Source organism: Rhamphochromis sp. 'chilingali' (assembly GCF_963969265.1).
Source record: "Rhamphochromis sp. 'chilingali' genome assembly, chromosome: 21".
Classification (NCBI taxonomy): Eukaryota; Metazoa; Chordata; class Actinopteri; order Cichliformes; family Cichlidae; genus Rhamphochromis; species Rhamphochromis sp. 'chilingali'.
In genome coordinates this window covers 19,886,491-19,912,640 of record NC_137949.1, presented here as the reverse complement: position 1 = coordinate 19,912,640, position 26,150 = coordinate 19,886,491, and the positions used below count along the sequence as shown (strand labels likewise).

General features: G+C 38.3%; 2 protein-coding genes across 2 annotated transcripts; one reads left to right on the top strand and one right to left on the bottom strand.

Annotated features, from left to right (window-relative positions):
• Nucleotides 1-1,000: 1,000 nt before the first annotated feature.
• On the top strand, nucleotides 1,001-4,292 carry ankrd66 (ankyrin repeat domain 66; the record flags this gene model as incomplete). The annotated part of the gene is made up of 3 exons (XM_080870379.1): nucleotides 1,001-1,139; nucleotides 3,334-3,562; nucleotides 3,673-4,292. The coding sequence occupies 3 exons, from the start codon at nucleotides 1,001-1,003 to the stop codon at nucleotides 3,818-3,820; spliced, it is 516 nt and encodes a 171-aa protein (XP_080726505.1). The 3' UTR covers nucleotides 3,821-4,292.
• LOC308389663 (adhesion G-protein coupled receptor F2-like) lies at nucleotides 4,126-25,694 on the bottom strand (the record flags this gene model as incomplete). The annotated part of the gene is made up of 3 exons (XM_080871154.1): nucleotides 4,126-4,185; nucleotides 4,710-6,029; nucleotides 25,593-25,694. 3 exons carry the CDS (start codon nucleotides 25,692-25,694, stop codon nucleotides 4,126-4,128), a joined length of 1,482 nt encoding a protein of 493 aa, XP_080727280.1.
• Between the last annotated feature and the right edge of the window lie 456 nt (nucleotides 25,695-26,150).

Below are 26,150 nucleotides of genomic sequence, written 5' to 3'. Positions count from 1 at the left end.
CATTCTCTGACTGGAAGAAATTTGTTTAACATTTAAACCTATTTTCTGCACATTCCAGCACATAATTTATTTTTTATTTTTTTGTGTTTACACTCAGTCTTTCAAATAGATGCAAGTAAAACACAGCAGAAAATAAATAACATCAAAGACTAGCGGTCCTGTTGCTCTATTTTCACCTGTAAAGCAGGAGTGGCGTAGGCAGAGGTTTGCCCCGGTGCAGGTGAGCCGCAGCGGTCAGTGGAAGAATCCGTGAGTTTCCCATTACGTGGTAGCGCACTCCCGGTGCTTGCTTGGAAGTTTAGGTGGTTTTTTTCACTGTAAAAAGAAGTTTTACACTTGCAAGAAAATCAGGGTTTTAGTAATGCAGTAACGCAGCGTTCCTACGGGAAAGTAACGGTAATCTAATTACCGTTTTTGCAATAGTAATCCCTTACTTTACTCGTTACTTGAAAAAAGTAATCAGATTACAGTAACTCGTTACTGCCCATCTCTGGAAGGGATACATGTGTGGCAGGTTCAAAATGACTAAAGTCAAGAAAAAATGTACTGGGGTAATAAATGTGCTTCATGTAGGCCCATTAGATCTGGGAATTGTTTGTCAGCAGATGTGGAAAACCAGTATAGAGTCATGAATGTGAATAAAATAATGTTGTAACTAATAAAGCAATTAATTAAGAATCTGGCTATATCTGTGAAGCACAGGACACTTAAAATGTTAGCCTGATTTATTTCCACACTAAAAACAGACACAATGTGGATTGTGTTACCTTTTTTTTACTTGTTATAGCACATAAAATGAGTTTTCACTTCCTAAGACAGGCTAGCCTTACTTAAATCGCGTCCTTGCTGTTTTTGAATAATAATAATATATTTTTATTAATATATTATTATTATTGATAACGATCTAGACACGCCCTGGTTTCCTTTCCGCGTTTTTACCTTCAGGTTAGGAGCCATCTAGTGTTGATCCGTTGCTAGGATCCACTGTTGCTAGGTTAAAATGTCAGAGTTGCACCAAGCTGCAGCAGCAGGCGACTGTGATCAAGTTGAGGAGCTTCTGAGGGAAAATAAGTGCAATCCCAACCAGAAAGACATCGACTGGTACAGCAAGACACCTCTCCACTGGGCAGCGGCTAAAGGTAGTTCGTTAAATACGTGAAAATGAGGCGTATCCGTGTCCCCTGGTGACTGCGCAAGTCTTGGGCTCAAATTACCTGTTCGCATTCGCTGGAAAATGAAAAATGTGGTTAGACCACGTGTACGCTGTTTATGCAACATAAATGTTAGTGTCAGTACACTAAACTGCGCTTTATACCGTGCGTAAAAACGATTTAGGCACAAAGTCGGAATTCATGAATATTTGTTAGAGCTGCCTTTTCACTAAATATTTAATACAGTAGACAGCATTCATTAAAAAATACTTTGGAAACAGTTTCTCCTTTAATAGCCATAAAGATGACGATTTTTCTGTAAAAGCTTGACAAAAAAAAGCCCTTTCCTCAATTCTATTGATTCAACTTTGAAATCTGACATTACATCAAATTTTTAAACTACATTAATATTGAAACAATATCAGAGTCGGATAAAATACATTTTAAAGTTCAACATTGATGTTGAACATTTATTTTATATCAATTTTTCACCCTCTGTTAAAAGTGAATCAGTGTTGAATTCTGATGTTGATTTTTCCATCACTTTTGCATGCTCCGTTAATAGTGAAGCAACAATGAAATAATCCTTTAAAAATCAACAGGACTAATACTAAACCACTGCAAATTATCATCAGCATTTAAACCTGTGCATAAGACAGTTGTGTATGATCTAAAAACAGGATAACCATTATCTGTTAAACATTATGTTACAATTTAACATGTCCATAATAATATCCCAATATTATTAAGCATTACGTTTTATCTTTGCATCAATTAAGAACAGTTTATTATATAAAAACTTTTTTTTTTGTTCAGTGTATTATTTTGAATTCATTGATTCTAATTTACTCTGGAATGGGGCTGGATATTGGGTGTCCTGCACCACCCATCTGATCTGGAGCATATAGGAGCCATTCCTGCACTTGTTGGGCAAAGGCAAATTCAGAAACTGCATTTACCCTCAGCTGCTGAGTCAGGCCATCTGAGACAAAAAACAAAATGTGAGCCAACATGGGAGCTACAGGCCAACCTTGTAGTTTGCTAAGAATCAGAGTTTTGAGTTGCTGCGTCCAGACCAGTCTCTAAATATTCAACAATGTCTTTTTTGTGCTTGTATGTTAAAACTGTGATTACACACTATAGCCAATTTTTTAGGTACACCTTTTCAACATCTCGTTTATTGTCATTTCTAATGAGCCAATCAGATTGCAGAAACGCAGTACTTTTAGGCATGTGCGGCACTGTACAAAAGCCTTGCACTACACCTCATTTCTTTATATTTTGCTTCCAAGGTGCCAGACTTGTTCGTAAATTTTTACCGAAACCACTACCTTGACCTCAGCAATAGTTTTCCAGTCTTTCAACATTATTTGGACATGCTTGGCCTGCTTTTTTACTCATTTTCAGTCCGGTCCTTGTACCTGACCCTTTTTTTTAGAGGAATCAAGGAAAAAACGTGACTGGACTTTTCTTGAAGATGTTTCGCCTCTCATCCGAGAAGCTTGTTCAGTTCTAAGACCAAATGGTGGAGAGTCCCAAGTGTGAGTTGTCCCTTAAGAGGGTCATTGACCCACTATTGATGAAAGGTGGCTTTTTCACACACACACAATAGACAAAGACAACATCTCCCAAGATTTCAAACATAGAGAGGTCTCTTTTCAGGTTTTCTGGCTATTTAGGGCGAGGCAAGGTCTCACAATGGTTTCACCCAAAACCTCTGCTATGGCCCACACCCTTTTTCACACCTTGAAAAAGGGTGTGGGCCATTATTAGCAAAGGTTTTGGGTGAAGCCATTGTGAGATTCTCCACACTGCTGGAGTAAATATACTTTGTTACTGTACTTAAATAGAATTTTCCGTTCTCTGCACTTTACTTGAGTATTTATGACTACCTTTTTACTTTTTCTCCCTACATTTTTAGAGAAAAATCTGTACTTCATCAGCTCTACAGGAGAGGAGACGCATGAAAAGAGTGGCTTTTTGTGTGTCAGGCATGCTCCTAGCTAAAGGTCCAGCTGCTGTTTTTTACAGGGAGAGAAATGAGTGAGCCAAAACCTTAAGGAGGGTCCCTGAAAACGTTTATAAAACACTCTGCACAATATTGTTTAATTTCCCCAATAGCCCTAATTCATCAAAATAAGTATTCTTAACTTGCTCACAAACTAATTATATCTTTCCATAGGACACACAGAAATGGTGAGGATACTTATAAAGCATGGAGCCAGACCATGCCTGAGGACAGAGTATGGGTGGACCCCTGCCCATTTTGCTGCAGAGTCTGGTCGGCTGGCAGTGCTGCGGTTGCTGCACTCACTCCATGCACCTATTGATAAGGAGGACTGCTGTGGAGACAAGCCAGCGCGTATAGCCGAGATATACGGACACCAAGACTGTGTTAGATTCCTTAAAAAGTATGACATGAAGCCCGGTTCTCAAATTGTTGTAATTTTAATAACAATAAACTATATATAATATAATGCTTGTACATGATTAATATATGGTCTTGTTTTGTGTGTTACAGAGCAGAGATAGAGTGCGAGGTTTATCGCAAGCTATCAGCGCGAGAAGGGGTTTCAGTGGATGACACAGATGAGGAGTGGGCAGAACGGGACAAAGAAAACTTAAAAACTGAAGCAAGATGTGAGCCCAAATCCCATTTACAGAAATAAAATCCTCACGCAGGTTTTCTTCTATCCTTTCAGCTGAGAGTTTTCCTTCAGCTCTTCACTGCTAAGTGCTATTTAAAACATGCAATGTACAGTATTATTAAATCACATTTCATATGAATATGTATATTGAACAAAGAAAGACAGATAAGTGTAATAATTATTAAAACTTCTGATTTGTATTACTGCAAGTAAAACAAAATAAACAACAAAGAAACAGTCACATCAAAGAGTAAATGTAGCTCATGAATCGAATATATTTGATTTAAATGTAGTGTTTTGTGAGTATACATGTGTGCAGGTGTTGTTTAGGACTTTTTAGTTGTTGTTTCCAAATTTGTGGAGCTTTCGCTGATGGTTGGTGGAGCCTGCAGAACAGAGGAAACAGATGTGCGTCATTCATTATGAGTTACCACGGTTATTTACGAACAAGCTGTGGTTCACTTACTTTTTTCCTGAAAGAATTCAGCAGTGCTTCATGGGTCTGTGAAAATCAGAATAAAAACATTTGATGAAAACATTTTCAAGGATATTTTTGATGACTGTTGATAATAATTTCATTAAAATAATTGAAATAACACAGAATAAACCTGAGAACAACTACAACAATAATGACATTGATTCAGCTGTGGATTTTACATCATGCGTTCCTGCCATTGGCTTCAAACTTTAAATATATTCAAATGTTATCACAGTGATACAGCAGCATCTAACTAAAACTAGGTAGGCCTCTTATCTCTAGAAGTAAATGACTTTACCATTCTGTCCCCCAGGCACGTGGTCAACAAAATAAACAAACCCTAGAAAAGAAAAACAAGCATTTAAAAAAAAACAGTAATACTTTTAGCAGAACAGATATTGAGTCTGATCAGTTTAATAATTGTGACCATACCTGGAATGCATTGAGCACAACAAAAGCGTAGTTCACAGCTAAAGTCACAGCTCCAGCTGTGAGGTCCAGACTAAATGTTGCAAATCCAAAAATCCATGGCAAACCAAAGATTGGAGTCAGAAGAATAACTGATCTCAGGACAGTTTTGGCAGCCTGTATTTCTTTCTCATGAGACTTTTCTCTGCTCCTATGGTCCAGAAGCTTCATGATTACCACTATCATGGCAAACAAGTTGATGAAAACAATTATACCAACTGGGAGAATGAATGTATAGATGGTTCCTTTCAGAAGTCCAGAATAAACCAGCCAACATGTTTCCAAACTGAAATACGTGCCTGGAGCGCCGCCGTTGTTGGTGAGAAATGTGATGAAAACAATGAGAAAAGGACAAACGTAGCCCAGGATCAACGAGAACCTCAGATAGGTTTTCTTGCCCACTTTGTGAAAGAGAAAAACTGCCTGATGAAGGAGCATGGTGCTCAGGCTCAACATCCAAAAGAACATGGCCAGGTAGCAGAAATGCTTCAGAAGAGCTGCAATTCTACACCAGATTTCTGAAATGATCTCTGGTTGAGAAGATGCCAGAAAACAGCAATCTGCCACCAGCAAACAAAGAGAAATGTTCACGTGGGCGGTGTGGCGCAAGTGTAGAGTATTTGTCTTGACTACTTTGCTCCAGACGATCAGTTCTATCAGGAGGCTGATAACGAGTGACACCACTGATGCAGAAAGTCCAGCGTACGTTATCTCGGTCATGTAAGGGATTTCAATGGGATACCGAGACATCAGAATGGCAAATGAAGTCAGATGATTGCAAGTGCACTCGTCAGGTTTAGAAGCGCCCCCCCATTTACATCCTTCATCTGTCCATTTGCTCTGGTTGTAGTTCCATGAGACACATTGTAGTTCAAAATGGCGAGGCCTTTCTATGAGCAATGGGAACTTTAGTGTAATCTCAAGGTTTTCTTTTCCCCGTTGAGTGGTTGTTGACACAACAATGCTGTTGATGTTAAATGTATGTGTTGTATTGGGCAAATAGTCCTGCAGGTATTTGAATCCAGCTGTTTTTACGATGCCATTTCCTGAGTTTTTAACAGTGACTGTGGCATTGAACACCGTATTGGTGCATTCATCTCCGCTGCATGTCTGTACATGCAAGTTAGTTAGATTTGAATCATTACTTATGTTTGATATCGCAATTAAATCCTCTACTGACTGCAGATATTTCTCAGCCAGGGTTTTGTTGCTTTCAGGATTCGGATTATTCCACGAGTTTCCAAGAGACCCATCCAGCAGATTACTAGATGAGGCCAGGAAATTCTGAAAAGAAAGACAAAGGTTTGCAGCTCATATAGCTGTGATGTTCCCATTAAAGATTAATCATAAAAAATGAGTTAGTTGTCACTCGTCAGCAGCTGTTTTATGGTATATGGTTTAAATGAGCAATGAACTTGGTGTAAAAGTTAAATAGTGATACTGTACTACTAATGTATGTAAATAGCAATAAATACATTGACCAATACTGGAGATTTGTTTCATTGTAACTCTTAAGGTTTGTAACTTTAAATACAAGTATTTATACTTATCGATCTTAATGTTTTAAATGTTTTTAAATAGTAATAACAAAGATATTCTTTGGTGCTTACGTTACTTGTGGTTGTGTCATTTACACCATGGTTTGTCAGAATGATAGACATGGTGCTGATCACTTGAACTGATGCATTCAAATTGGGAAACGTGTTAATAGTCTGTGGATTTTGAGTGGCATTGGTAAGACTAAAAAATATTGACTCTGCATTTTTTTCTAATGCCCCAAGTCCAGTGCCAGAAATCTGTAACAAGAGCACATATGTATTAGGCAAGCTTAACTGTGTCAGATGTAACTGTGTCAGCGACTTTAACAAAAACACTAGAGTACTTTCCATTTTCCTGTCCTGTAAAAATAGCAAAACAGTTGGATAATTTGTTGCTTTATATTAATACGATTACTTTCCTTTCATGTGTAAAAAACAAAATAAAAAAATAAAAAGTGACAAGATGATAACCTCAGTTATAAAATTTAGGCTTACCACTGCATTTTGCAGTATATTGTTGAGGTCGAAGTTCACACATCTTGATTCTTCCTTTCTCCATATCCCCTTCAAGCTGAAAATATTAATTAAAAAAATTAAATGTTACACATAAATTCTAATATATATACTGCTTAAATAATTTTCTTAATCAAAATGCAAACAATTATAGTTTTTGGACAGTAAAAGAAACAGAACTTTTAATCCAAATAAATAAATAAAAATAATTTATTATTATTATTTACATTATTACATACTACACATGATTGGTTATATTCTTACTCGCATATCCTTGTTCTTTGCCCAGCAGAGTTTTTGCATTTTAAAACTGCAGTAAAAGTAGCTTTTGTGGCTTCCCAGTCACCTTCAGCTGGACAGTACTTATCATTTACTGTTTTAGGGAAGAAAATTTCATATAGTTACAAAGACAATATTCTAAAACTGTTAAAACTGAATTTGTCACAAAATTTTTTTCCTGTAAAGCATACAAATATATAAATATTTGATCCTTCAATGAAGTAATAAGTATTTCCAGAATTTAGTCATGACTGCACAATCCTTGCCAGATTTTACCCAAATGTATTTTACAATGTAGTATAATTCAGTATGTCACAATTACTATATTATTATACACTAATATCATGCACCCTCTTTCAATTGCAAGGTTTTATATATCAGGATGTAATTTAAAAAACTTGTCTGGACTATAGAAAGTTCTGAAATTATATAATTGCAACCTCAGATAAACAAATGGCCTCACATGCAACTCTAGAAACTAATACAGTACAGATTCGTTCATGGTTGACTCAGTGACTGAAAGGTGCCCAGGTCCTGTCCCATCACAGGACCTGGACATCAACCCTTCATTGTGCTGACAGTTGGCATGAGCTGTTTGTGATGATATGCTGTGTTTGTTTTTTGCCAGAACTTCTCCCCTCTGGTCTTGACCTTTCAAAGGACATTGTTCCTGAAGTCTTGTAGTTTGTTCAGTTGCAGTTTTTCAAACCTAAGCTGTGCTGCCATGTTCATTTTTTAGAGACGAAGATCACTCCTGACAGCCTTTACAAAACAAGCCATACTTATTCTTCTTTTTCCAATTGTATTCTGATTAACTTCAACATTTAACATGCTAACTGAGGCTCATAGAGTCTAAGATTGACTTCTAAAATTGTTTGTAAATGGCCTTATCACCCAGCCCAAGATGGGGAGTAACAGTTGTTGATGTCTTTTTGCTTCTTTTTTTTTTGCATTAACACATTACTGAATTCTCCAGACCAGCAAAGTGACAAAACATCTGCTTTTATTGAGGCGCTCACACTTACTGACAGCCTGTTAATCTATACAAAATACAAATATAAACAAAACCCATAATAACATATGTGTGTCTTAAAGATACATATGTGACTTCTTTTTAAACTTGTATATCTTTTATTTTTCTTGAAATGAATTAGGAATCGTTTTGGGGCATTTAAAATGATTCATTTGACTGTTGTCTTTAAGGTAAGTAATCATTTAAAAATGTTTCAGGCAGTTTATGTTAAAATATCAGAACCTGTTGTTGTGAACTGGCACAAATGAATGAAATCAGATTCATTTGTTTGTTGAAAGTTTTATAGTTACTTAGTTCTTTTTTTTTTTACTTCATTGTGGGATCATTTGTGGGTAATTATGCCTTCAATAATTCCCATTGCAAAATACAAAGACATACCGGAAATGATATTGAAGCGCACTGTAGCCTGTCTTACATTCCCAAGTCTGTTGGTAAATGTACACACTGTTGTATCTACACTTGTGCTATGAGCACAGATGATTATTTTACTAGTTGTATAAACTAGTATGTTGCCGCCTGCAAGAATTGAATATTCATGTCATGTATTTTCAGAACAATTTTGCATAATAAATATTTTAATTGAAATTAAATGAGACCAAATAAATTACTTACTCTTAGTTTCTAATTGGCCTTTGAGACCTCCATCCCATGTGACATTATAAGGTTCAGTACTATTGCTTATCTCACATTTGGCTTTTGCTTGGAGAATATCATTTTCGGTTTTACAGCGTGGAAATGATGGCTCCGTGAAGACGTCAATGTCCGGTAATAGTGCTACATCCAGTTGAGCACTGGCTTTGTGTAACATGTTGACTGTACAGCCTGATGTGGTGCAATTACCCGTTTGGTGATAGATACATGAGAACTGTCCTAAGAAGCAAACACAAGTGGGGTTAAAGCCAGCAGATTTTGATTCTTTTCATTCTGTTTGTTTCTGGTCCATAGAGGGGTGGTTGGGGGGGGGGGCTTTCACATGTGTGTTAAAAGTGCATTTCTTCTGTTTTGCCATCATTGTATCATCTTTAATTATTAACAGTACCAATAATAATATAATGGAACATTCATACATACCATTCCAGAGTTCTGTGACGTTACTGAGGTTGACTATACTGTTAGTTCGTGATGATGTATAAACTGTTGAAACTGTTCCAGTAGTTATGTCATATTGCCCTTTGCTATTTATTATACTCCATTGTGGGTAAATTTTCAGGTCCTCTTTGGTTGTGCATCTGATCACTTGGTTGGTGGCACCATAAGGCACAGGCATTGGTGGCATCTTTAAGTTGACAAGACCTGTGGAGGAAAAAATAATAATAATGAAATTTCAGTCCCTGAAACTTAAAAACCTATCCAGTGCTGTGAACACCGCAGATTGAAGGTACTGTTTTGGAGCAACAGAATAAATCTTAAAATTATTATAAACTAAAACTAGATGCATAAAGATCTGTGACTTTCATTTTATCTTCATCAGAGTAATGATTGCATCCATAACAAATCTGATTTCACTTTGGGTTTTTTTTTTTTTTTTGGTGGACAGAAAATGATGATCATGGAGAACTAAGAAGAGAACAGAATTTACAGAATTTTTAAACTCACATGTTGGAAAGAATTTCTTGCATACAGTACAATGCACCCCTCTGCAGCAAGATTACATTACCTGAAGTCTCCATAATAAGTGAGGCGGACAGACTTTGGCCAATCTTTACTGAATTACTTATCAGAGCTTGTGAATCGATGCTGGAGGCGATGATTATTTTAAAGTCTGCAATGACGCTACCAATCCTTCAAACAAACAAAAAAAAAGAGTGATTTTACATTTTTATTAGATAAATGTAAAAACATAATATTTTATTTGTAATTGCACGAATATACCTGAATCTTGTAATGTTTAAAAAGTCAAATCCCCACAGAGTGCTGTACACTGTTTTCATCTAAGAGGTAACAAAGGATGGAAATAAAGTGAATAACAGTAATTTCTATTTTCAAGGTTAAAAATTATGCTGTATACACTTAAATGCATTTTGAGAAAAACATTATTACCTTTGTCAACAACCCATAACTGCATTTTGCATATTTAGGGTTTGTTATATCTTCCAAACAATCTGTATATGTAGACCCCTGCAGTCTAAGAGACCCTGTGATGGTAACTGTGAGCAAGAAAATGTCATTTTGGGGGATGCTTTTAACCTTGATGCTCACAAATAACCAGATGTGCAAAAACAGTTAAATTGACTTAATACCTGTGGTGTTTAGGACACATTTTGCATCTGCACTTTTATCCAAAGTGCATGTTGCATTGCCACAACATTTTGGATTAGACTGACAGAAAGTATCGCTCCATCTGTGGTCTGGTTTGCATTCACATTCTTTGCTGCCGGTACCATTTGTGCACACTTATGAGGACAAGAGTTATTCAGGGTTAGAGCTAGAGGTTATATAAGTATTTTCTTCATAAATCACAGCATGATGTGGAAGATTGGAAATTAGTTTACCTGTTGTCATTACAGGTGCTACAACAAATGTATTGTTACACGTAAAATTCTTCAGTATGCTCGTGATATTTGCAATTGCACTTTTGTCTATTATCAGTTTGGCATAAAGCATTTGTGTTGAATTATCAGCCTGTGAAAGAAAAGTGATTCCATTTTTTTCTTCTTTTTTTTTTTAAATTTCATGATACAGTTGAACTTTAAGATCAAAATGTGTAATTGTGTGTAATCAACAAACCTGACAGAAGTTTATGCCCAAGATGTAAAGAAATAAAAAGGTCCACATCCTGTTTTGGGAAAAATAAATGATATTTTTAAAAAGCATTTGGAGTACACAGCATGCTATAATTAAAATGTTCCGCTTCAAAACAAATGAAGGTGATGCATGAAAAAGATTTTCTGTCGCTTTATCTTTCCCGTTTTGCACACATGAGAGAGGAAAAAAAACACATTTGAATATGATGCAGTACAAAGAAATCCGCTTATCTCGAAAGAACAGTTAAACTGTGCAGGTGTATCTGATAAAGTGTGTGTCTAGCTTGTATTACAGCACTAGCTCTGTAAACAAGTAAGTTCCCAAAAAATTGGATGATGTGTAAAAAGGCGGTGCAATGATTGGTAATCATTTGACTAAATATAGTTCAAGTACAACATAAACACCTTTTTTGGGGAGAAAAATATATCCGCAGCAAGCTACAAAATACTCTAAGAATGAAAAAGAAATGTAGATTCTATGTTGTATGATAGACATTAAATAGTAAAAACAAATCCACACACAAGAGACAAAGCTGAACTCTAATATAGAACGGCCATTACTGTTGAGCCTGGAATTACAAACCGTTCCATCCATCCTGCCAGGCTATCACACAGAGGAACTATTCATGCCCACATTCACACCTCCCTCCAGTTTAGAGTATGTTAACCTAACTTGGCTGTCTTTTGAATGTAGGGTGTGGCGCACCCTGTGGCAACTCACGGCATCACGGGGAACTCACGCAAACTCCAGGCAGAAAGCTCCAACAGGCTGGTGACTTAAAACCCAGGACCTTCATGCTTTTAATTAACAGAGCTAACCACTCCATCACTGTGCAATCCAATTTAAAAAGAGATGTGATATAATACTATGTATGGAAATCACTGCTTGGGCTCAAGAACACTTCTGAAAGACTCATTACAGCAAGACCATGTCAGACCATATTTTATGTGGTCGTGTACAGTATGGCTCCTAAACTGGCCTGTCCAATGTCCAAATCTTTCACACACTGCAAACATGTGGACCACAAAAGCAAAAAAGGTGATGCGGCACAGCCTTCTTTAACCCTCTCAGGCTCAAATTAAGTTTTAGTTGCTAATGGACAACCAAGTCCTGCAGTGGTACTTCTGAGTAAAAAAAAAAAATGTATGTGGGGTAATCAGGTTGTTAGTTTTTAACCGTTGCAAATCGGCAACGCCTGCCTGGAGAGGGTTAAAAATATTTTTTAAAAAGGTTTTAGATTTTTTTATGTTTTAGGTTATATCATTTATACTCAAGCAAACCAAGCGATTCAGAATCTGAAAACTTTATTAATCCCAGAGGAAGTTTTGCAGTCTCAGTTTCTCCAAGATAGTAAGGACATGATCGAAAACTGCCAATATTAATAGTGTAAAAATGCTCTAATATAAATATCCTGATATATTACACAAAAAAAATTACATTTAAAGCTGACACTGAGGCGCTTATCAGACCGACAGCCAGAAATCATACCCACAAATCAGCATCAAACTTCAAATACATTTACAAACAATTCCGGCGGAGCTCACGGGCGCGTCACTGCAACCCCCCCTGGCTTCTGCTCCGCGGCTGCTGAGTGAGCCCTCATCTGGGACTCTCCTCAGCTCTTTCTGGGACAGTGGCGCGGCTGCCCATCTGTTGGTCTTCCTTGGTCTCTTGTGTTCTGGGGGCCTCTGGATGTCTGGAGTTTTGATCTCCTCCATACCTGCTTCATGCCCTGGAGGACGGGGCTGTGGCCCCCCCACACCCTCTAGCAGATCATTACATGAAGGAACCTTTTAAAAAAAAACAAGCGCGTCCATGCTCACAGGTGTACACACGGGTGATCACACCCACAAACTACACCCTTTTTGGCTCCTACCTCAAAGCACACTGTGTTCTGTTGATCTTATGTGCTGCACAATAATGTTTAACATTTAGTATTTACTGTCATATTCCCATATATCATTGTGATGTTGTTTATTCTATTACTCTTGTTCTCTTCTGCTTGTTTTCTTTTTTCTTTCTCAACAGGTGATCCAGGTGATCGATAGATGCATTTTCTTTTTCTTTTTCTGCCCATTCTGTTGGTTTTTGTTTTTTTGCCCTTTTCCCCCGTCCCTCTTCTCAGCTGTTTCTCTTTCTTTCTCCCCTTCTTTCCCCCAGTCAAGTCTGTCCCGTATTCAGCAAGTGAAAATAAAATAAACAATAAAAGGTGACACAAATGGACCATTATGGCAAGGCTGGGATGGTCAATTTGGTAAAGTAAATCTGTTGGGCATCTTTCTTTGCCTTTAGACAATAATTCTGATGGCAAAAGAGCCAAACGGGACAGGCAAAAGAAAAGAAAAAAAACAACAACAAAAAAACAAAAAAACAATCCCAAGTTTCAAAACACTATTTTCAATTCGTTTTAAATGATACTTTACACACATATCCAAACATTTTTGTGAAAGCGTCACTAACCTGCTGTACAAGATGGTAGACGGACCCATCGGTGCTCAGAAATGATGAACTATCAACTGATGGAGCTCTCCCTACAGCAACTTACAAGGTCGGCAGAAGACTAAAACCTGGTGTCTAGTAATAGGAGTATATGATGAGTTACTGTAAGAGGTTACTGCAGATACATATGCAAATTAAAAAGACTTATGAAGGACTAATTTGACTTTCAAAAATAGAATGAATGATGTTGGTGTCCATAGTATTAGCATATATTTTCACTTCGAAATTATGCGCACAGAAAAACATGCAATGGCATGCTCACTTTAAAGTCTGTTCTAGTTTTCATCTTTGCTTTGTGCTGTTTGCTTAGCGTTCTGATAGAATGCTCTTATCTATGCATAAAATGTATAATTTCCATGAATCTAATGTCTTTGATATACTGTTTGTTGATAAGGGATTGATAACGTTGACATTTTCATATATGAAATAATTTTTTATGATTTAATATATGAAAACCACTTTATTTTTTTACATCTGTCACGTTTGCCTTCAGTTGGGATTGGCATGCAATCCCTCGATAACCTGTATTATATTTATTCAACATCCAACTTGCTGCTTCACACTAGTGTAGGCGTGTGTTAATGTGATGTTTGTTTACATGCTTTTGACTGTATGTAGGAAATTCTTTTGGATTTCTTGGAGTATTTCATCGTGGACTGGGAGAATATACAAATGATAAACGGTGAATTACAAGAGTTTGTCTGAAAATTTAGCAGGAGATAAAATGTGGCCTATGGTTAGCCACACGTAGAAACTAGCCAATTTAATGTTTCACGGGGATGTACTTTTGATGTTACTTTAGTGGCAAATCAGCACACTACCAAGCATCTATATTTATTTTTACATTATTTACATTATTATATAACCTTTTTGTTGAGGACCCAGAGCTCTGTAATGCAGGGCTCCTAGTTTTTGGGTCCAATTTGCACAATCATTAGAGGCCTGAGCTTAAAACAAGGAACTTATTCACTCCAAGCATACAAATCTTCAGTCAAATTATATGTATCAGGAACTGACTGTTCATACGCTGGTAGGAATATGTGAATTGTACCCACATTACAGGAAATGTATTTGGAGAGTCAGGTATCTAACTCTTATTTTATTTTATTTTTTAAATAAAAACTTTACGCATCTCTAATTACTGAACTCCTCACCCTGTATCTAAGGGAGGTGCTGAACTCCTCCACTTGGGGCAGCAATTTGGTCCTGACCCACAGTAAGCACTCTACCATTTTCCAGCTAAGACCTCAAATTTGATTCTCATTCTCACTCACATTCGTGTTGATTCTCATTCCCTCCACTTCACACTCGGATGCAAACCACTACAGTGAGAGCCAGAGGCCACCACCCGATAAAGCCGACAGAACCACATCATCTGAAAAAAGCACAGATGAAATTCTGCACATAAAATTTATAAACAGAATCAAAGGGCAGCCCTGGTGGATGAAAACCACATTGTTCCTCCTGTATCTGAGGTTTGACTAAAGGGTCAACTCTCCTTTCCAGCACCCTGGCATAGACCTTCCTGGGGAGGCTATGGAGTGTGATCTCCCTGTAGTTGAAGCACAACCTCCAGTTGCACTTCTTAAAGATTGGACCCCGGTCTGCCAATCCAGAGGGACCGCCCCGCATAGCTGGACTGGCATACCGGGCATTTGCCCGGTGGCAAGGCTGGACTGGGACAAAAAATCGGCCCGGGCATTTTGACTAGAGACCGGCCCACCAGGATAAAGATTGAAAATGTGACGTCATTCAGGGGTAAAACCGCAAAGGATTCTGGGAACTTGTGGCAAGAGGTACTAGCGCACGCAGGCTTTCAATTGAACTCAGTTACACAGCGATAAAAAGAAACCCAAAAAATGGCAAGAAGCTGTTGTATTATTAACTGCAATAGCCGGCCGCATGACAGCCACGGGAAGCCGACGGGTAAAGAGATCGTTTTTTTTTTTATCGGATTAAGTCGTTGAAGAGAAATTTTTTAAGCCATGTTTCCGAAGTAAGAGCCGACGGATGGTCTGGATATACCAAATATAACGTCTCAGAACACTCCAGCTCACAGGTTAGTCTGCTCCAAGCATTCCCACAAAGGTCAGAGTTTTGTAGTAGTTAATACGTCATTTTTCTTAACATAATTGGTGATATAGGTTACAAGCAAGTCTGGCGCCGAACAGAAATTGTTGCGCTATGCTCCTTTGTTTATTGTGTTTATTGTGCATAAATAGTGAATTGTCCTGACACAATATTGCGTTTCGCTTCTGTTATTACCATGGTACATTGACAAAAACATATACTTTTATTCACAGGATAAAACAGTTGTTTTGTATCACTAATTGTCCAGTACGATTACAGCATACAATATTATTGTCACTGCTACATTTCTGTAATGCTACCAGAAATTATTTCCACTACTAATTAATTACCATTGAGCTCAAAGGTTATATTAATAAACGGTTAACGAATGTGTATTTATGACGACGATTTGTGAGACTGGTAAACTTACCTTTGTTCGTACGATGGTCTTTCGTTCTACACGGTGCGTTTCAAGGTCCTGTACCCATCCGTCGGTAAACTGTACCTGGGCTTGTTGCAGTGACCTGAAGTTACTGAACTTCATGAGTGTATGCACTCACTCCAAGAACCGTATAATTATAAATATGAGCGTGGTGAAAGTTGGGCAGCACGCTAACGTCTTTTGTCCACTCTGTGTACTCGTAAGGGTCTAACCCTTTCACTCCTTTGATTTTTTCCTCGTATCTTTTCTTTGTCTTTTCGTCGAATCTGTCTTTGTACGGACCGGCATTGTTCTCCTTTTGTTTTTGTACATTCCTTTTTGTGCGTCAAAGAAAAAACAAGAAGGCATTGGAACCGGAGAATGAACGTTTTGCGGTGCTGCAAATGCTTGCATTTGATGCGGTACTTGGATTGTTTTGCCACGAGTTCCCGGCATGCAATGCGCGAAAATCACGTGATTGCTAAACAAGGCAGCCACCAGCTTCCTCCCAGCTTCTATTTATAGAGTTGCTAATTATTTGGCATTATTGCAGCAAACCAGCCTATGAAATGGATGAAACATCGTGACTGGGTTCCAGCGCTACACAAGGGACCTGCTGCAAACATACCACCATGCCAATCAGATTACTTCTTCCATGTGAGGGTGAAGAGGGGACCCTTCTGGATAAGATGGTGAAGGTTTGCTGCGTTTTGGTGAACAGTGTGATAATAAAACCAGGGAAGAATGAAACCTGCTCCTGTTAAATATTCTTAAGTCTTGTGCTGTTAAAATTGCTGTATTTTTTCAAAAGATACAGTAAATAATGTTAGTAGTGGGTGATGTCATGTAAACACTCATGATTTTGTGTAAACATTTTGTCATTTGTAAACTATAAATGACATGGATTCTACATTGTAACTGATGTGATGTTCTATAAGGTGGTTTCAATAAAAAAAAAAAAAGAGGCAAAAATTAGTTTGTTTCTTTATTCAACTTTTGAACAGTGGGACTCAGTCAGTATATATTCAGTAAATGCAAATTATTTACACGGCAGTGCACTACAGGCATAAATCTAGACTCCTAGATAAAACATTATGGGTCATTCCCACAACCCACAGCTTTACTGTGTTCCAGCAAAGTATCCAATAGCAGTGACAACTCCTCCAAAGCAGGTGGGATTTTTCTGTTTTGAGGACAGCTCCTTTTACCTGTCACTACAGATGGTCTGTTTAGGTTTTGATCAAGAGCCTTTTTTTGGGCAGCTGAAGAGGAGAAGTCTATCTTATGGCCAACCTCTGGCTGTATCTTGGTCATATTACCCAGCAAAACCCAGTATGCAGGTTCATCTGTAACAGTCCTTGTGCCACGGATCAACACTGTTGCTTCTACATTAAACAGAAGAGCAGCAACATGGCTGCAGGTCTCTGCGACTCCGGCCATACAGGTGCAGTGGGCGGCTTCAACCTTCCCTGTGATGCTCACAGTGACCCATGGCTGCAATGCTGGTTCATTCAGTCTTTGAGAGTGCAGGACCTGAAACACACACAGACAAAGTTCATTTAAAGACAAGAACTATGAGCCAAGGCCGACGTAAATGTTCAAATTCAAATTTTATTTGTCACGTACACAGTCATACACAGTACGATATGTAGTGAAATGCTTGGTGAAATGTGTTTTATCTACTTTATCATAAATGTAACAAAGTGTTTAGAAAGTTAGCACATACATGTAATTTTTCATTTCTTTATGTGTCCATCTATAGAACGCTGCATGTTATACTGTAAATCTGCCTGCAGAAAATGAACCTAAAGTATGTACCGGTAATGCAAGGATGTCATCACTTTAGAGATGGAGAAAGCATAAAGTGACAATTATGAATCCCTTAATATGATAAGGAGATTCTGCAGGTCATTGATCAATATATAAAATTAAAATAAATTGTATTTTTAGTGACACAAGATACAAACATGGAAGCAAGATGTTTAATTAGGATTATTTATAATAAATATGAATAAATTAGTGCAATTTCTTTAACCATAAAGAATAACAATCCTTCAGGAGAATGTCACATCAATGCACTGAACTCGCTATGTTATCCACCTAACAGCCTCCACATGTTCTCACTGTAATTTCCCCTCATGAATGAATTTATGCTGCACTAATCTGAATGTTTGCAAGGAAATCAAACGCATTTCACTCGCAGTACTCGAGCTGACTTACCTTTGCTTGAATGACGACTTGTACGCGCTGATTCCACAGATAAGGTACGAAAATATGTGAGCCGTCATTTGTGAGCCGCGGTCAAGCCAGCCGCCTCCTATCCGCCGCATAAATTTCCTTGCGCATTTACACCAGTCTTTACGGTAGCGCCTTTTCGCTTTATATCCTGATTGAAAGCCTAGACTCGCGCACACGTGCACGCGCGTGAACAGTCACACGCACGCACACAAATTACAATGGAACAGCCCAATACAGCCATCGTGACAGTCTGGTTGCATATTCAAAAATTCATTAAAAATCGTTCTTAAAAGTTGATGCCAAGCTTTCAACACAATCCTCTTCTCGGACACCTACTTTACCTCTGGGCCAGGTTTTACCCAGATTTACTGTAATATTACTCAGAAATCACAGTAAACTCATATTCAGTGCAATACAGTCAATGCACTACAATTATGTTTATTTCAAAAATTCATTAAAAGTCATCCTGAGTAGTTGAGGTCCAACTTTCAACACATCCCTCCTCTGGGACACCTACTGTACCTGTGTGCCAGGTTTCAGCCAGATTTACTGTAGAATTCCTCAGAAATTAAAGGGTACTTGTATCCAATGCAGTCGGCCAATACAGTAGAATTATGTCAATTTTCGAAAATTCATTAAAAATCATCCTGAGTAGTTGATGTCCAACTTTCAACACATCCCCCCTCTGGGACACCTACTGTACCTGTGTGCCAGGTTTCAGCCAGATTTACTGTAGAATTCCTCAGAAATTAAAGTGTACTTGTATTCAATGCAATACAGTCAGTACAATAGAATTATGTCAATTTTCAAAAATTCATTAAAAATCATCCTGAGTAGTTGATGTCCAACTTTCAACAGATTCCTTCTCTGGGACACCTACTGTACCTGTGTGCCAGGTTTCATCCAGATTTACTGTAGAATTCCTCAGAAATTAAAGGAAACTTGTGTTCAATGCAATACAGCCAATACACTACAATTATGTCAATTTTCAAAAATTCATGAAAAATCATCCTGAGTAGTTGATGTCCAACTTTCAACAGATTCCTTCTCTAGGACACCTACTGTACCTGTGTGCCAAGTTTCATCCAGATTTACTGTAGAATTCCTCAGAAATTAAAGGGTACTTGTATCCAATGCAGTCGGCCAATACAGTAGAATTATGTCAATTTTCGAAAATTCATTAAAAATCATCCTGAGTAGTTGATGTGCAACTTTCAACACATCCCCCCTCTGGGACACCTACTGTACCTGTGTGCCAGGTTTCATCCAGATTTACTGTAGAATTCCTCTGAAATTAATGGAAACATTTATTCAATGTAATACAGTCAGTACAATAGAATTATGTCAATTTTCAAAAATTCATTAAAAATCATCCTGAGTAGTTGATGTCCAACTTTCAACAGATTCCTTCTCTGGGACACCTACTGTACCTGTGTACCAGGTTTCATCCAGATTTACTGTAGAATTCCTCAGAAATTAAAGGAAACTTGTGTTCAATGCAATACAGCCAATACACTACAATTATGGCAATTTTCAAAAATTCATTAAAAATCATCCTGAGTAGTTGATGTCCAACTTTCAACACATCCCCCCCTCTGGGATACCTACTGTACCTGTGTACCAGGTTTCATCCAGATTTACTGTAGAATTCCTCTGAAATTAATGGAAACATTTATTCAATCTAATACAGTCAGTACAATAGAATTATGTCAATTTTCAAAAATTCATTAAAAATCATCCTGAGTAGTTGATGTCCAACTTTCAACAGATTCCTTCTCTGGGACACCTACTGTACCTGTGTGCCAAGTTTCATCCAGATTTACTGTAGAATTCCTCAGAAATTAAAGGAAACTTGTGTTCAATGCAATACAGCCAATACACTACAATTATGTCAATTTTCAAAAATTCATGAAAAATCATCCTGAGTAGTTGATGTCCAACTTTCAACACATCCCCCCTCTGGGACACCTACTGTACCTGTGTGCCAAGTTTCATCCAGATTTACTGTAGAATTCCTCAGAAATTAAAGGAAACTTGTGTTCAATGCAATACAGCCAATACACTACAATTATGTCAATTTTCAAAAATTCATGAAAAATCATCCTGAGTAGTTGATGTCCAACTTTCAACACATCCCCCCTCTGGGACACCTACTGTACCTGTGTGCCAAGTTTCATCCAGATTTACTGTAGAATTCCTCAGAAATTAAAGGGTACTTGTATCCAATGCAGTCGGCCAATACAGTAGAATTATGTCAATTTTTGAAAATTCATTAAAAATCATCCTGAGTAGTTGATGTCCAACTTTCAACACATTTCTCTTCTGGAACACCTACTGTACCTGTGGGCTAGGTTTCATCTCAATCCGATGCATCAATAATTGTTTAATATTGATGGATCAAAAGTGCTGCGGAGAGAGTCATGACAGGGACTATAAAGAGACAGCATATTTGCTTGTCTTCACTGACTAGCTTTGAAATCCAGATTTTAATTTTAGAATATTAGGTGTACTTTTGGTTTGTATAGAATTTTAATGTTGAACAGGAATCAGAGTCTTCATCTCTTAGACCTCTCTTCTGTGGATGCAGCTCACATCATTCTGTACAAAACGATAATTTTTAATTCTGCAACGGTTTATAACCTGCATAGTTCACATTTCTGTATAGCTGTATATCTCATACTTCTGTATAGTTTTTTTTATTTAATATTCTGTATAGTTTTTCATATTTATATCCTGTTCATAGCTTGTACTCACTACAGCCTGTACATACTTATAGTTATAGCATATTCATAACTTACTTCATACTGTGTACATTGTAACATACCATAATAGACCCATTTCTGTAATATACTTACATACCTATATTATTGCTAATATATATTGTAATACATCTATTACAATATATACTTCTTGATGGATGCAAACTGCATTTCGTTGCCTTGTACCTGTGACATGTGCAATGACAATAAAGTTGAATTCTATTCTATTCTATTCTAAATTAATTCAGAAGACAAACACCCGTCTCTGCTTTTGAGATTAGCATTAAAACCCTCAGTTTTGACAAATAATACAGTTATAGTGGATCAGGTGACCCTGAATCTTCCCTTATTTGTGCTGCAATAAGCCTAGGCTCTTGCTGACTTCCCATCATGTATGAATTTTTTCCTTCTTTGCTCGTTCTGTGTTTATACACCTCTCTGCATTTAATCATTAGTTAGTATGTATCTCTTGCACAGTGTATATGTTGTCCTATGGGTGTCTCTCCTTGAGCCTGTTTCTGCCAGATGTTTCTACCTCTTCAAATGGAGTTTTTCCTTCCCACTCACACTAAATGTTAGCTCATATGGGGTACTTAAATTGTTGGGGTTTTCTTTGTATTATTGTTGCGTTTTTACCCAGCAACATAAAGTGTCTTTAGGTGACTGTTGTTGCGATTTGGTGCTGTATAAATAGAATAGAATAGAATAGAATAGAATAGAATAGAATAGAATAATGTACTTCAGACCGGGAGATTGGCAAAATGTATAAATAGGATGCCGATTAGGGGAATTGGAGACGGCTGTGTAACACAGCAGGGATACATTGGGAATAAGAAGACAGTGGAAGTAAGACTCAACACAAGAAAGAGACAAGAGGCCACCAAACTAAAACACAGACTAAGACACACGAGCTTGACACAGACAAAAGCATAAACAGACATGAAGACAAGACTGGCTTTAACACTAGAGTGTTCCATCCACTTGTGGAACGCTGAAGAAGAACTACACTTAAAAGCAACATGGAACTGAAAACAAAAGAATACATAATGTAAACATATCATCAAATAATCCAGGACTCACAAGCAATGATATGATGAACAGAACTATAAAGAACAAAACTGAGAAATGCTTGTTAAACTGACCAAGAACTATGTCATCATGTCATTTTTTAATATCATAGTTAATGTGTCCTGATTTGTAGATAGTGCCATCTTACAAATACCAGGAAATCCAACTCGGTGACAAGCCAGAGTTGTCTGCCCACACACCCACTGACTAGAAAAAGGGTCCAAGACTCTTCAAGCTGGGATACAGGCATCAAAGAAAAAGATGTAAACAGATAGAAAGTCATTAGGAAGGCATAGTCTGTTGTTGCTGCTGCTGTCAGACTTTTAAATTCATCCACTTGTGTCAGACACATACTGAACAGGAATAAACATGACTCACTGCACTATCACTTTGTATGCCACAATGTTTGCTTAGACACCTGTATGCTTATATTGTTTATTATATCCCAGAAACATTAATGTTAAAACTTGTGCTCCTATGTCTATATATAAGTTTATTTTCATATATCTATATTAATCTATTTATAGCTCCATTCCCTCACTTCATTTTATACAATTGCTTTGTTCCTGCATGAGAGCTATTTAAAGTGGTTTCACACACAGTGCCTCCAGATGAATACAGAGTAGTTTTGGACAGCAGAGGCTGGAGAATGGTATTGCTCTCTGTGTGAAAAAGAACTACTTATTTGAAATGAAGATGAATGTATGTTGTCAAGGCAAAAAAAAAGTTTTTTCTTTTAAACAGTATATTGCATAATGAGAGTTGGCAATTCGTCTTGTAATTGGAAGGTTGCCGGTTTGAGCCCCGGCTCCCACAGTCTCGGTCGTTGTGTCCTTGGGCAAGACACTTCATCTAAAACCTACTGGTGTTGGCCACAGGGGCCGATGGCGCGATATGGCAGCCTCACTTCTGTCAGTCTGCCCCAGGGCAGCTGTGGCTACAACTGTAGCTGCCTCCACCCGTGTGTAAATGAATAGTGGATTTGTAAAGCGCTCTGAGGGTCTCGAAAAGCACTATATAAATGGAATTCATTATTATTATTATTATTATTATTATAAGATTAGGGAAACCTGCAGTCAGCTGAGACTGCAGAAGTCACTTGGATGAGTGACAAAACTTTTCTCCCATTGAAAACGCTACGTCCAGATGAACAGAATCAACCTTTAGGGATTTAATTACCTGGATGATTGAGCATGCATCAAGACATTCTCCATGTTGTTTCTGAATTCTTTGTCACATTATGAATAATGTATATAATTTTGAATAATTTCATGTAAATTTAAGTCTTATTAATAGAAACTGAGGAAAGAATGTAATTTGTTTTTACACGTCAAGATACTTGGATATGGGGATTAATAGGTAGTTATTTATATATTTTCATTATCTTCTGTATTTCAAACTGTAAATTAAGCTTGTTTGGTTATATTTTTTATTGCACTCTTGTAATTTTTCATGCTTATACTTTTAATACATTTTTGATAACATAAACGGGGCGATCGTGGCTCAAGAGTTGGGAGTTCGCCTTGTAATTGGAAGGTTGCCGGTTCGAGCCCCGCCTCGGACAGTCTCGGTAGTTGTGTCCTTGGGCAAGACACTTCACCCGTTGCCTACTGGTGGTGGTCAGAGGGCCCGGTGGCGCCAGTGTCCGGCAGCCTCGCCTCTGTCAGTGCGCCCCAGGGTGGCTGTGGCTACAATGTAGCTGCCATCACCTGTGTGTGAATGGGTGGATGACTGGACGTGTAAAGCGCTTTGGGGTCCTTAGGGACTAGTAAAGCGCTATATAAATACAGGCCATTTACCATAAAAATAAACCTGAAAGATACCTGCATTTTTCAATACAAAATTCACAGATATTTTCAAAATTGATTTGGCATGCAGCATTACATTGGTAAAGTATAATATATTGCATTATAAACTTTCACAGGATCAGTACTGGACTATATCAAGTTCTGTATTGCAAATGTGACTGTGGACAAAAGCATTCGGGTTTTCCCAAACCAAAAACACCGGATGACCAGCGACGTCTGCACACTCCTCAAACCCCACAATGCTGACTTTACAGGGAGTGCAGAATTATTAGGCAAATGAGTATTTTGTCCACATCATCCTCTTCATGCATGGTGTCTTACTCCAAGCTGTATAGGCTCAAAAGCCTACTACCAATTAAGCATATTAGGTGATGTGCATCTCAAAAAATGAGAAGGGGTGTGGTCTAATGACATCAACACCCTATATCAGGTGTGCATAATTATTAGGCAACGTCCTTTCCTTTGGCAAAATGGGTCAAAAGAAGGACTTGACAGGCTCAGAAAAGTCAAAAATAGTGAGATATCTTGCAGAGGGATGCAGCAGTCTCAAAATTGCAAAGCTTCTGAAGCGTGATCATCGAACAATCAAGCGTTTCATTCAAAATAGTCAACAGGGTCGCAAGAAGCGTGTGGAAAAACCAAGGCACAAAATAACTGCCCATGAACTGAGAAAAGTCAAGCGTGCAGCTGCCAAGATGCCACTTGCCACCAGTTTGGCCATATTTCAGAGCTGCAACATCACTGGAGTGCCCAAAAGCACAAGGTGTGCAATACTCAGAGACATGGCCAAGGTAAGAAAGGCTGAAAGACAACCACCACTGAACAAGACACACAAGCTGAAACGTCAAGACTGGGCCAAGAAATATCTCAAGACTGATTTTTCTAAGGTTTTATGGACTGATGTAATGAGAGTGAGTCTTGATGGGCCAGATGGATGGGCCCGTGGCTGGATTGGTAAAGGGCAGAGAGCTCCAGTCCCACTCAGACGCCGGAAAGGTGGAGTACTGGTTTGGGCTGGTATCATCATCAAAACAGTACACCTCTCTGAACAGTGTCTGGGAGGCTGTGGTTGCTGCTGCACACAATGTTGATGGTGAACAGATCAAAACACTGACAGAATCCATGGATGGCAGGCTTTTGAGTGTCCTTGCAAAGAAAGGTGGCTATATTGGTCGCTGATTTGTTTTTGAATGTCAGAAATGTATATTTGTGAATGTGGAGATGTTATATTGGTGTCACTGGTAAAAAAAATAATTGAAATGGGTATATATCTGTTTTTTGTTAAGTTGCCTAATAATTATGCACAGTAATAGTCACCTGCACACACAGATATCCCCCTAAAATAGCTAAAACTAAAAACAAACTAAAAACTACTTCCAAAAACATTCATCTTTGATATAAATGAGTTTTTTGGGTTCATTGAGAACATGGTTGTTGTTCAATAATAAAATTATTCCTCAAAAATACAACTTGCCTAATAATTCTGCACTCCCTGTAGGTCTGTTGACAGATCTCTGTACAGGTCTGCTCGAGCTGACCTGAAAAGGGGTCCCACCTGTCCAGCAACAACACACGAGAGGTGTGGCATGGAATAATAGACATCATAAACCACAGAGGCAGAACTGTGAAAACAGAAAACCTGAGTGTGCAGATAGCAGAGGAAATAAACAGCTTCTTCGCCCGCTTTGAAACACCACAACAGCAGCATTCATCTGCCTCAGCCCTGCTCCCATCCTCATCCTCACCTGGTTCCTGCACCGCTCCATTCACTGTAACGGAGCACGATGTCAGATGTGTGTTCCTAGCAGTGAACCCCAGGAAGGCGTCCAGACGGAATACGTGGTAAAGTGCTAAGACCATGTGCCCACCAGCTCACCCTCATCTCCACCAGAATCTTCAACCTCTCACTAGATGAAGCAGCCATCCCATCCTGTCTAAAATCAGCCACAATCATCCCAGTGCCAAAGAAGTCTCCCATCACCAGCCTGAACTATTATTGCCCTGTGGCCCTCACACCGGTAATCATGAAATGCTTTGAGAGACTAGTCCTTCAGCACCACCAAGGATTACCTCCCCCCAGAATTCGACCACCACCAGTTTGCATACCGTGCAAACAGATTCACAGAAGATGCCATCACCCTCCACTCGGTGCTGAGTCACCTAGAACAGCGGCAGAGCTACGCCAGAATGCTCTTTGTGGACTACAGCTCACTCGCCCATTGAGAGCCTACTAACTTGCTGCATCACAGTAGGGTACGGCAGCTGCACTAAGTGCCTGAGTTCTGTTATTTAGTGTCACTTTGAAAGGACACACATCCAGCATTGACATGTAATTGTTCTTTCAAGTTTTGATAAAGATTACAGTGAATTGAGATGTAACTTGGCCCAGAGGTACGGTAGGACGCCCAGAGTAAGAAAGTGTTGAAAGTTGGAC